This window comes from Belonocnema kinseyi, chromosome 10, assembly GCF_010883055.1.
Source record: "Belonocnema kinseyi isolate 2016_QV_RU_SX_M_011 chromosome 10, B_treatae_v1, whole genome shotgun sequence".
In the NCBI taxonomy this organism is placed as follows: domain Eukaryota; kingdom Metazoa; phylum Arthropoda; class Insecta; order Hymenoptera; family Cynipidae; genus Belonocnema; species Belonocnema kinseyi.
Window position 1 is genome coordinate 117,216,978 of NC_046666.1, and position 12,834 is coordinate 117,229,811.

General features: G+C 34.1%; 1 protein-coding gene across 4 annotated transcripts in view; it reads left to right on the plus strand.

Moving 5' to 3' along the window:
* LOC117182094 (zinc finger protein 888-like) overlaps positions 1-12,834 on the plus strand; it is a 140,068-nt gene that overhangs the window by 90,707 nt on the left and 36,527 nt on the right. For all 4 annotated transcript variants that reach the window (XM_033375119.1, XM_033375118.1, XM_033375117.1 and 1 more), the window contains 2 exons: positions 6,469-6,836; positions 10,365-10,607. In XM_033375119.1, coding sequence (XP_033231010.1) covers positions 6,469-6,836; positions 10,365-10,607 — 611 coding nt within the window. The remainder of the gene's footprint in view (positions 1-6,468; positions 6,837-10,364; positions 10,608-12,834) is intronic.

Below are 12,834 nucleotides of genomic sequence, written 5' to 3' on the forward strand. Positions count from 1 at the left end.
CAGGTATTCTTTTTACGCGGGGAGGAATATGAAGCCTTTTATCAGCCAGAAAAAGAGCAGCATGCTCCAGCGTAAATACTACGCCTTCCAGCAAGACCACCTTCGCAAATAGCCGATAAGGCCAACATGAGAAGAAGGAGATCATAAATTCACAAAAAATATTTCTTAGGATCGAAAAATTAGCTGGAGATAATACTGCTCTCTCATATTTACTTCCCGAATATGTTAGTCTCTTGTATCTAAACTGTGTAGTATACCAGAAGGTTTTAGAATGTTTTTGTAAGTCTCGTAATCATATTGCGCTTAGAACGGCGAGTAAAGTGTATCCAGGAAAATGCCACCATATTTTTTTCCCTTCTTGCCTGTTCAATAAAACGTCAGGTGCCGTTATCAAAGTAATCTCTAAACATGCTTAGATTGTATACCATACGGTATTTGAGAACACGAATCATTAGCTACTTATCAAGCTTCTTGAGTGCCTGGAGATGCATCCAAGAATAGTGAGACATCAAAGAGCTCATGCTCTTGTAGCGGACAAGATTTGTTAAAACACTTTAACGTCCTTGTGGCGGCGGTAAATAGGTCCTCTAAAACGATTGACATGATCTTTGGACTGGACAAGTAGGCCTGCGTTCATCCACATAAAGGAGGGCTAGAAACTGCATAATAACGTGACGATTAGATTTTTTAACTTATAGATGTTAAGAATGGCCCTTGAAAAAAGGTATCAACAAATTCTCAGAAAAAATGTGGGCTCCTAAACTATCTGGAGAGAGCAAGATCCAGGCGACCTTTGCAGTAGAATAAAATGTCGAATGTACTTCCCTCGAGAAGAAAGGGGGTAGAGGTTTGATTAGCTTGCAGTGTCTTGATCGCAGAACGGTTCTAGCTACAATCTGCTTAGTTCTAAATACCCTAGATTCCCGTATGCGACTCGCACATCATTATGAAGTCGTCAATACCCAAGCATCACTAACGCCTTTGTTGCTCAAAAGTCGTGTACAGGGAGTAGAACATTCGCTTCTAATTATATAACATGCTTACAAGCCCCTTCATAGTTAATTGTACGTCATTATACGTAGACAAGAGCTATCAATGGGTCTGCCTAGCGTGTTTGTAAAGTCTGCTGCATTTATATCGGTGAGTCAGTATATGCGGCGTTATAGACATCTTAGTTTACCACGAGCACGTAATCATCGTTCATGCAGGTGATACAAAGTGCTGAGCGTAGAATAGCCAAAAACATTTGGCTATGTCCTCAGTGGATGCATAAAATATGCATTCTACGGGTACACAGAGAAATACAAGGCGGCTCTAGAAGTGTTATGTTACAATCTCCGGTACTTCTATGGTGTTGATATAATGCTCCGAAGATGAAGATAATTCACGTGATTAAATTCGTGGCACCAGCCGACGGTAATATTACGGCAAAGACTGAATAGAAACAGGCAAAATATTAAGTACTTACTTTAGAGCTAAGAAGACTGTACAAAGGCTACAAATTCCATCTTATAGTTCTTATGATCGGCTGCCTTAGTAGTATGAAATCTTCATTTCTTAGCCAACTCTCCAAGATTTGACATTTGGTCGTCTGGCGTAGAGGGCTGATAATGACAGTGATTTCGTCAGATGATTTCGAAGATGAGACAGCAATGAATCTGTTTAAAACTTTAAGATTTATTTATCCACTCATACTGCACACCAAAAAAAAGTTTAGAGAACAAACCTTTAAAATTTGGAGGGAAAAGGGAGTGTAAGTATAACAACATTACACGATTAAGAACGGGAGAAGGAATGAGAGACTGTAGGTACTGGATGTATGAAGAGAAAACAAGATTCAGAGCTTGTTATAATGAACTCGAATCATGGGGGCAGTTTTCGAGAGATGTACTGGGATGAAAACGGGTTGTTAGAGTGTGGTTAACAGAGTAACATGCATCTTGGATGACAGTGGTCAAGGGACAGGCTGGATTATGAGGCGGAAGAAGAGGAGCAAAATCAAGGAAATGTAGTAGTGAAAGGCAAAAAGCGTAATCATGTGCAAGGATAGTTAGGAAAGCGTAGAATAATTCATAATGGAAAGGGCAAGAGGAAAGAAAAGGTTAGGAAACTCAATAGTAAGTGAATCTTAGAGTAATTTTAAAGACAAAGCGATAGCCTCTAAGGCTGGAGTGGTTTGTAAATTAGTGAAAAGAAAACGCAAGCCTTGAAATCTCTAAAAAGGGGGGAAGTACATACATAATATAATAGTATTAATTAATCTAATTTCAATAGGTTGCATTAGCCTTTTTATATTATTTCGAGAAAATCAAAAAAAGGTGAACAAAAATCGATTACTAATAACTCTCCCTGTTGATATTTAACTGTGTATTTTCCTTTATCTTAATTTTTTTATTTTCAAATAAACTATTCGAGATACGGAAAAAACTTTTGAAAGGAAAACATCCCAACCCGAACCCGACAATTCCGATGAATTTTGGATATGTTGTGGACCATAACAAAATAAAAGATACGTATTTTTTAACCGCGGAAAAACAGCATAAGGGGGTGAATGCTACCGTTAAAACTCACCCCCGAAAACAATTTATTTTTTAACATCTGAAAAACTTTTTAGACTTTTTAAATAAAATCAAAGTCAAAAAGTTTCTCATAAAAATGCGCTTCTATATACGATACTTTTATGCCAAAGGGTTGCAACCCCATTTTTTTAAAGGGGTAAATTTGCGATTATCAATATTTTTTTAGGTACAAAATTTATAAAACCAGCTCGATTGGGTTACAAATTGCACTGGTAATGAGAAAATAAAAAATTGAATTCCACGTGTTTCGATATTTTTAAAGAGAACATTTTCTCAGGGGTGTTTTACCCCTAGAAACCACCACTGCCAAGCCTTAAGCAAGCTAACCCACCAACCTTGTGTAACATTTACCTCCTAATTTCTTTTTATGTACTCATCATTATTTAATTGTAACTAAAAATAATCATAATTGACAATCCAATGTGATACTAAAACTCAGAGATATAACCAACTTCTACCCTTTAATTTTATTTATATTTTAATATCTTTGTCTCGACACTTCCATCTCATAAAATTAATCATAAGATTCGGATTTATCGATTTTAATTTACCCTGCTCAAGAAATTGGTATCGAGTAGACACGTCGGTTCCAATCCTGCTAGGTTTACAAACCTGAAACAAATCAATTTATCATTTACAAAAATCCCAAAAGAAACTCTAACAATAATTTCTGGTTCGAAATTGACATTGAATTGTAATTCACTCTTTTTTACTTTTATTCCCCTTTGTTACATAATTATTCCTAAGTTCTGGATCTATAGTAACTCTAAATTGAAATCTGTTCATTTTACCCTTTTTTATGCAAATCATTATTTTTATTTTTATGAGAGATGAGCCCAGAGAGGCGAGAGTGAAGATTGTGAACCGAAACGTGGTAAATTAATCAAAATTGCCTCAATTACCATATCTCTTCCCTTTAGTTTTTCTTTTTATCGCAAGCTAAGTGTGTTAGTCATCATTTTCCTCCCTGATTTCAAAAGAGGACAGAGATTCCCCTTTGTTTTATAAAATAACGTTTTATAAAATAAACTTCAGTCCACATAAATTAGGAGCAATATTTGCTTCGAAATTTGTCTATTTTCTCTAGATTTTTATTTCCCTTATTGTAAAAAAAAGCTTGATCTTACATCCGCCCATTTGTTTTACTTTCAAAAATTTTCCAAAAATCTACCTTTTACTCATGTTTCTCGTTTTGCCTCATAAAAGTCATGAAACTATTGTGGGAATTGTGCTCATTTCTAAGCACATGATTCCGTGAGACAAAACTCATTAAGGTCCATTGCACTTTGAATCTAATTTGAGTTATAATCAGTCTATTCAGGCGGAGGTGAATTGTCGAGAAAAGGAAGAGAAGTAAAAGTTTAATATTCACGGGCTTTTTAGTTTAAAGGAATTAAAACACCCTTAAGTTCTCCTCTATCCTCCTTACCTAAATTTGTGTTGATCTATTATTCCAATGAGCTTCAAAATTATTCCTCGTATGAGAGTGGAGAACCAAACGTGCGATCGCTGCTAATGCTTAGTGTCGACTGACGATCTCCTCGATCCTTGGTTATCTGTCTGGTCCCAACGCCGTGGCTTCGATCATCCCTTCTACCTAAGTTCGTTGTGCGCGCACTGACACCTGTTTCGCACAGCGATACATGATATCTATATAACCCATTCGCCCAGGAATATGCAAGTCATTGCAGGAGCGTAATTATTCTCTGTTTCACCCGCCCTTGCATCATTTTTACCAATATAAATTAATTTTATATACTGCACCATTCCAGTGCCCCCTAAACGAAGGAATGGTTTAAATTTTTGAAAAGATTCATTCGTTTAATAACAAGAATTTGCTTATGCCTTTGCATTTGCCGTTTTATGCCAATAGTTTACATTTTAAATTCAATGTATGAGTTGTGAAATTATTTTGTATAAGCTAGTCTGTGACACATTGTGAACTGTTATATATGATGTGGACCTTTTTGCCACCCTAAATAGATGCAAAAAATAAAAAAATGGTTGGTTTCAAACTTTTTTGAAAATTGCGGGTTAGCTGTGCACCCCTAAACAAACGAGTACAAAATGAAATGGTTGAAGGCATTCGTTTATTTTTAATGAAGGATTGTTTTGCTGCTACGAGAAAGAAAACATTTTTTTTGGGGTCTTCAAAGTCTTTGACATCGTACTTGTTATTTAGTTCGCGGAACATAATAAATGGGTAGAACGAGCCATGAACATATTCCCCATACAATAGTTCATCATTGTCTTCCTTTTTTTCCTCTTTTTTATTTTCCATTTCCTGCCTCTTCCTGATGACACGCCTTCGACGGTTACTTGATTCTAAAATCAAAAAATAAAAAAACTCCCAATGTTGAAATTGCCTTTTATATTTATTTGTTATTGCTTGTTGTTTCCCATGATTTTTTTTTGTATGATAGCAAAATTTATTATTTATTGTTATTTAATTGTATTATATTTGGAACAAAGGTTATTTACTGCTTTTTTATATTTATTTCATTTTCTATCAAGAGGACAAAGCTTTTAGTTATTGCAGGATTTATAATTTATTCATTTGAATCTGAGAGTTTTTCATTGGTTAGTCCCTCTTTTAATTATTTGTAATTGGTTATCCATTGTCTTCGTTGCTTTTCCCCTTTCAAATTCACTTCTTTCTGAATTTCACGCAACTATTTGGTTTTAAATTTTATGACACGAGATCTTGCTTGATCGAAAGCCAACTCTAAACTGCAAATTTTCGTACTTATTTTCTTACATTGTTGTGGTTTCCTTTCATATAACAGGTTTGTCGTTGTAAATTTCCAACATAGTTTTGTTTTTCTTATTTTTCTATTCTATATATACATTCTATATATGCGTTTTTTGCAAAAACTACGAGGCAGAAAAAAAATTGCGCATGACAAAAATTGTTTATTTCAATATGACCTAACAGTTTAAAAACTAATTTCTTAATATGTCTATAATTTTAGAAGATATAGCATAAGTTATGTAAAAATGTTTAATTAACAATATCTCGAGAACGACCGTCAGTTCGCGAAAGCATCTTATACCGTTGCATTCAGGAGACCATTTTGCTCAATATCCATTCAAAAAATTGCAATGACCTTTTAGGTTATACCACCTCTTCCATGTGGCTCCCGGACTAAACAAAGAGTTGATAAGTTTAAATCGAAAGCTTTCTGATAGACAAGCCATGCCATCGACAGATATTACGATAATATAATGCACCGTCTTTGCAGACGCTCCTGTCGATTAACAGGTTCTCCAGACATCCTTCTAAACTTTTCCTCGAGGCACGTTGTTTGTAAATCTCCCCCAAAAATAGATCAACAATTATTGGCCTGTAGTTCCGTGGGTTGGACAAATCACCTTTCTTCGCTAGGAATACAGTGTGTCCAAATACCTGCCACTGCGGAATGGGCATCTCCAACCATAAATGTAAGGCTAATATCCGGGCCAGATGATGGTGCGTAAAAATAAAGTGCTTCCAGCAGAACATCGTGATACTATCCAATCCTGCAGATTAGAAGTTTTTTCGTGTTCCTTAGTAATTCCATCGCCTTTTTGGCAGTAGTTGGCGGACATTTCTCTCAGACGTTCTCAGGTTGTCGCACAGTTCCTTGAATTGGATGGTATCTCGAGTTTTTTTCTTCGGGATGTATCAAACTCATACATCCCTCTCTGAAAAGTCTCGGCCTCCTGGGGCTTGCGCATATTTTCAACAGAAGCGGGGATATGGCGACTGCAATTTCTTTTTACTGTCCGTAAATTCTTACTTACATTCACGCACGTAATAACAGTCGTTTTTTAGATTTAGTAAGATACTATTCTTTAGCATTGTCTTATAATTCAATATTATGGCTTACAGTTTATATTTTATTATCAGGTGTGGCTATACGAGAAATGGAATGTCTTTTAGACTTTATGTATCGTGGAACCATTGATGTAACAGAAGATCACTTACCCTCGTTGATAAAGATTGCAACTGAATTGGAAATACGAGGGCTATCAGCAGAACACCAAAATGAAACAGCGAATCCTTACTCTAAAATGCAAAGGCATAATTTAAAGGTGAACGTACAACCACGTTCCTCAGCAGATAATTCTTCTGCAACCGTCGATTTGAGTGCAAGAGACGTGCCCTCTACTCACCACTTTAAAACTGAAGACATTGAAGTAGAGGACGATCCTATGTTCATAGATACTCACGATGAAAATTTTGAAAATTCCTTGCCTTCAACTGAGAAACATATCGTAAGTAAGATTAAACTAACTTTGCTTTTATCAATTTAATATTTTGAACGGGTGAAGTGAATAAGGAAATTATTTTAAAACTTTTCTACTTAATTATTATGCCATAAACGTTAAACAAAAATATTATCAATTATGATACTAAATATAATTGGCAGTATTTTTTACCAGATACTCAAGGAAGAAAATGTTTATATATTTTTTTCAATTATCTTATGGTCCAAGTGCAAAGTTTTTCTACGTCTTTTTTATCCTGTTTTTTCTTAACATACGTTTTCTTTCAGTTTGGCCTATATAAAACCATACTTATTTAGGTTCAACTAAAGGACAACTTGTCAAAAAAATGAAGAGCATAAAAAGACGAAGAAAATGTTTGAACTAGGTCAGCTGTAGCAGGGCATCCTACGGCAGCGTCAAACTTGGCGCAAAATATGTTAGTGATTTGACGTTTTACGTATTGCGCAATGTCTTGCGATTAGGCAAATACCTTAAGCAATCATGATGCTAATAAATTGCATGCTTTGGACTGCAGTAATTTGTTTACTCTAGCTGTCGAGGGAAATAAAACTAAAAAAGAGCATCTTGACATTGTTCACATGGTTCGCTATAATTAATTTCTGTTCAAGATACACGATAACCATGACTTCTGTGCCTGTAGAGCCTGCAGGAACTATGAAATTGCTTTCCTACGACAGTAACGCGTGCGAACTTCGAGATTGCCCGTATCAACCCAGACCAGTGGGTGGGAATGTGTTATCCAGCGCGCTTGAACATGCAGGAACGTGCTTACCGACTGCTTACGAAACTTGCATCCGTCACCGTTATCGGGAATTTATGCCACTTTTAACTCTGGAAATTCGATTTGCACCTAACTAGTGCTTTGTAGCTAGAAATAAGTTATAGTATTGTTCAAAAATGAGCCTAGAAACAAAAGATACAATAAGTGATGAGAAGGTCTCGTGTGCGCCTCCGAATATCCGCAGTGATGCTGAAAATGTTGCACAAAATTTGCAACCTCTAATTTCTAGGTACAAATACAAAGCATCTTACCGAAGGTACAAAGCATCTTACCTTGGAGGGCTCAGCCCTCCAAGACCCTAATGGAGGCTTAGCACGTGCACCTCCACCAGGGCAGCACCCTGGATTCTGCGCCCCCCTACTGCTCCACTTTTGATTGTTTCAATCTTCATTGCTCCAAAAACCTATAATAGACATATTACTCATTGTAGTCGATATTTTCTTGAGCAGAAACTCAGCTGTGCCTTCAAAATTTGTCTTTAGATGTTTTAGCTTCTAACACTCTTAATGTTTACCTGATCAATAAAGAGTGACTTGAAAAGATTGCGTTTCAAGAACCTCCACCATGGTTCCCAATTCGATTTTATGATCGGCCTAGGTTTCTGCTGAAGTTTCGAGGCAAGTCAGGTGATTTTTTATCATCTCGCTTCAATTGTTATAAAATATTGAGTTATAAAAAATATTTCTCAAACAATGGAACGGATTTCTTCGCCCAAGATACAAACATAAATTATACTATAGTAAAAACAACTGGAGAAATGTAGACGAATATCAAATTTGATAAAGAAAACAAAGCTTTCTCGACCTATAAATACTAATTTTATTCCTTTGAAGATTAAAAAAAAAATCTCTACGAAACACTTTTATTGTAGCAATTTAATTGAAGAAAAATATTGTTCATAAAAATAAAAATAGTACCATTTTCACATACAATTCTTAAAATAAAAAATCTGCGTGTCAAAGCACTATCCAATCCGACTGTTCTTTCGAAATTTATCCCATATATAGACAACCACAATAACAATAACAACGCCGACGACGACGACGGAGAGACAGACAGACACCGACGTAAAAACTTCTTTTTCTGACTCAAAGGGCCTCACAACGTCGACATTTCATGAAATTCGCGAAAGTCATTTTTCGCATAAAATTCTTCTCATTATGGGTGAGAATATGATAAAATAACCATGGGACCTTGACAAAGTAGCGTTTTTCTCCTCTTGACTTTTTTCCATACCAAGCTTTTTTTTTTGCTTCAAATGCCCATTTTTGTTTAGTTTTTTGGATTGGAAAAATCCTTTAACTTTGGTAGTTTTGATTTTACAAAACAAAGTTATCAACAAGATAACAGTGATTGATTTTACAAAATGATTCTGGATCTGTTCAAAATGATATTGTTTACATATTTCAATATTAAAATTTGAACTAATTTAATTCGAAAGCCTTAGTAGTGACAGAACTTTAATCGTTCGAATTAATAGGTTCTTAAATGAACGCCTTTATTCAATTTCAAAAACTTTTTGAAGTATTATTTCATTATAAAATATTCCATTTTTAATCTATTTAGTTTTGAAATTTTAAAAAAAAACAGAACAGTTTTCAATAGTAAATAATTTGAAAATCAATTGTCACAATTTCAGAGTGATAAATTTAAATTTGTTTGAAGTAATTTTTCATTGGCAATAGGGTCTTATGTAAATACTTAATTATGATACATGCATTTCTTAAAGGAATTAAGTCTTTTCATAAAACCATATTGCCAATGAAAAATCTCTTCAAACAAATCTAATAATTGGGTCAATTAAATCTGACATCTTTAAAAAAAAACAGTAAAGATCTCACTGAACGACAAATTTCAACTTTGAATGCTGCAATTATAATTTCTTTTTATTTATATTTCGAAGGTAAAAGTATTTCATTTTTATTTTTAAAGAACAGTAAAACCATAATTAATTTAGAAAAAAAAAACAAATAAGCTGGAGCTTTCAAAATGTTTCAAAGAAAAGAAAAAAATGTGTAACTTCGAAAGAATTTTGGAATATTAAAAATGAAATTAAAATTTCTGGGAAGATTTGAAATGATTTTTTATTTCGAAAAAGTACTGAACTCAATGAGAATGTTTAAAAATATTTCAAAAGATTTCAAAAGATTTACAATATTAGAAAAAAATCTGGAAAATCTAATGACAATTTTGTGTGCAGGATTGTACAAAAATGTTAGGAAAAATGGGAATCAGTCTAAAAGATATTTAATTGTTCCGAAAATTTTCAAAAATAATTTGAACAGATTTGAAATAATTTAAAAGAAAATTGATACTTTGGTGATTTTCAAATTAAATGTTGTCTTTTTATTTTGAAAAATTACATAATTTTAAGAGGAGGTATAAAAACATGGGACCACTGAAAAAAATCCCGAAAGGGATGACTGAAAAATTTTTAAAAATGGAATCTCCGGCACCTGAATAATAATTTTTTTAAATTGTATTAAAAAATACAATTAAACTGAATTTGCTAACGTTAAAATTGAATTGCGCATACGCATTCATCTAGATTAGCTTTCCTAAAAATTCCTCACCAAATTCAGACGGATACAAGATTTGAAGATTTTATTTTATTTTACGCGTGGCAAGATACACGGGCACTCCTAACGTGTATACCTTCGCCACTTGCGGCACATCATGCTGGCTATATTTCAAATTTTTTCTATCATGTATAATATGATTTTTTATTCCAGAGAAACAATCCCTCATCTTCATGTAAAAGAGAGACGCGATTCAAAGGCAAGAAACGTGTTGCCGTGGGACGCATAACAAGAAGTAGTGATTTTATAAACACAAGGCCTAAATCTTCATGCGTTGAATCAATTTCATCCTTAGGTGATGTTAAATTGGATTCAAGGTTGAATAGCAGTTGTTCAGATCCTACAGTTCCAGAAATTCAAATGAATTATGATAATCTACTGCGGAAAAAGAGTGTTGTGAGTATTAATTTTTATATGTATCTCAGTAAGACAAAATATATGGCAATTTATGGCAAATGAAGGTCTTAAAACTCGTTTTGATATTAATGTCTGAATTATTTTAAAAAGATGAGATACATTTAATACCACCCACTTGTTTGCACCCTGTTCTAGATTTTAGCAAATAATAAGATAATATATACACAGCAATCAGTTTTCGATTTTTCTATATCTTGCATACATTTTTGCGTAATAATGTGTAGTCATATTATGCTAATCAATGACTTATGCGTCCTAAAATAAAAATTTTCGGGCTAGATTCCAAGGTGCTAAGAATTTGCAGGTTTATTATAGAAAATCTTTATATAAATGCACTTTTTAATTTCCCCGCAGTAATATTATAGTTATCTGAAGCGATTATTCTCTTTTTATAATATTTCGAAAAAATTAAAAAAAATTTATTAAAATAATAATTAAGCTTCTGCAACAAGCTATGAAATATATTATAGATTGGGCTAATGAATTTTTAATTTGAAGCATCGAATGCATTTTTGGCAACCCCTACGAAGAATAGGGTTTTACATTCCTGCAATGATTTCTAGTTTTGGCTATGTTCTACTTGACGTTATGTTCATTTGTTATTTTGTGAAAATGAGAATTATATAACGAATTACAGACAAAATACATATTTTTGAGTAATTTACTGGAGCTCCATTGAAGAAAATTGGGTAATTACATGAATAAAATATTCTTGACTTGAAGTAAGGCTGATAAGTTTCGCTTATCGTGAGATGGAAATCTAGCTCTGATCTAACGTCCAAAAGATCTTTTTACGTTAATGTATTATTATAATTTATATATTATCATCAATAACGTCATTCAAAATGGTGATTATTTTTCTCATTTTTATTTGCCAAAGCAAACAGTATATTGTATTCGTCCTTTGTTTTAGGAAAAATGTGAACTGGTTTCTCTTAAAACAAGGGTCGAAAGAGTACAATGCTCCTAAGTGGATGGTTCAAATTCACTTAGGTCATAACCGTGTAGGGCCATGATCTGGACCTGATACAATTCTGACTGATGACGAGGAAATATACTTTTAAACTGAGTTTTAGACCGCAATTGGAAAGATTTCCCTTTAAGAAAATAGGAATTGCAGTTTAGAGTCAAAATATTTTTAGATTATTCCCGAGAGAGAATTTCTTTCAGAATAATTTTTTAGATAGAGCGCGGTATGATACTTTACTAAAACAGAATCCAATATATTATAATGTCTGTGTTAACCTTACGCGCGGGCTACACGTTACGGAAGTGGGTAGCGGGGTTCGAATCGATGTTCGTAGCAGTGAGAGTTTTGGGGGTGACAAATGGACAGCAATTATCTTCTATTACCTCCGGACCATTTTATGAATATCTGAAAAGAAACAGTATCTGTGACATAAAAAAATTATCGACTCTGCTTAATATCTTCTAAAGGTGGAAGCCGCAGAAATCTAGTAGGAAAGATACTGCTTTTTCTAGAATATTAACCCGATACCGAGCGTTAATTGGGATGTAAAATCGTCGAATACGGAACATAATGACAAAAGACTGATCGAGTACAATTCTGTGACTTCGCGTTACTAATTAGTTAGTGCACGAATTTGCTATTTAAGCCTTGCTCGTGAATATTAGCAGCAGTCCAGTTTGATTGAACGTAACATATAATTGAACAAGCCTGTTAAATTATCAAGATTTAGCCATCGTCGAAAGGTCTCCATTGAGTAGAGCCACTCATCGTCAGTCAATCCCTATACCTGCTTGGCATCCACAAAGGAAAGTAGCAGCCGCCTACAAAGTTAGGGTCTCCCCAGTGATGCTGGTGGCAGTTACCTGAAGATTAACCCTAGCCACAAATCTCCTATAATCAAGTTCTAATAAGTACTCATAAGAATCTATTACCACCTTTGGTATAATTTCCTTTACATCGCCAACAATACATCTCTTTTTCTCTGCGTATCTAAATCCAAAGGAAGACATGTAATTTCATTCAAATAAATATCTGTTCATAAAACAGGTCCATACTTTCGCTTGTCCTCGTTCTTTTTCAATTAGTAACAAAATCGAGTGCGAACTAATCGACTAAAATTATGTCGTTTATGACATAACATAGTCCATTATTTTGCTGCATTAGCTGGGAAAGCACTTACCATTGAATGATTCAATTGGAATACAGGATATTATTATTATTATTATTGCAAAACCT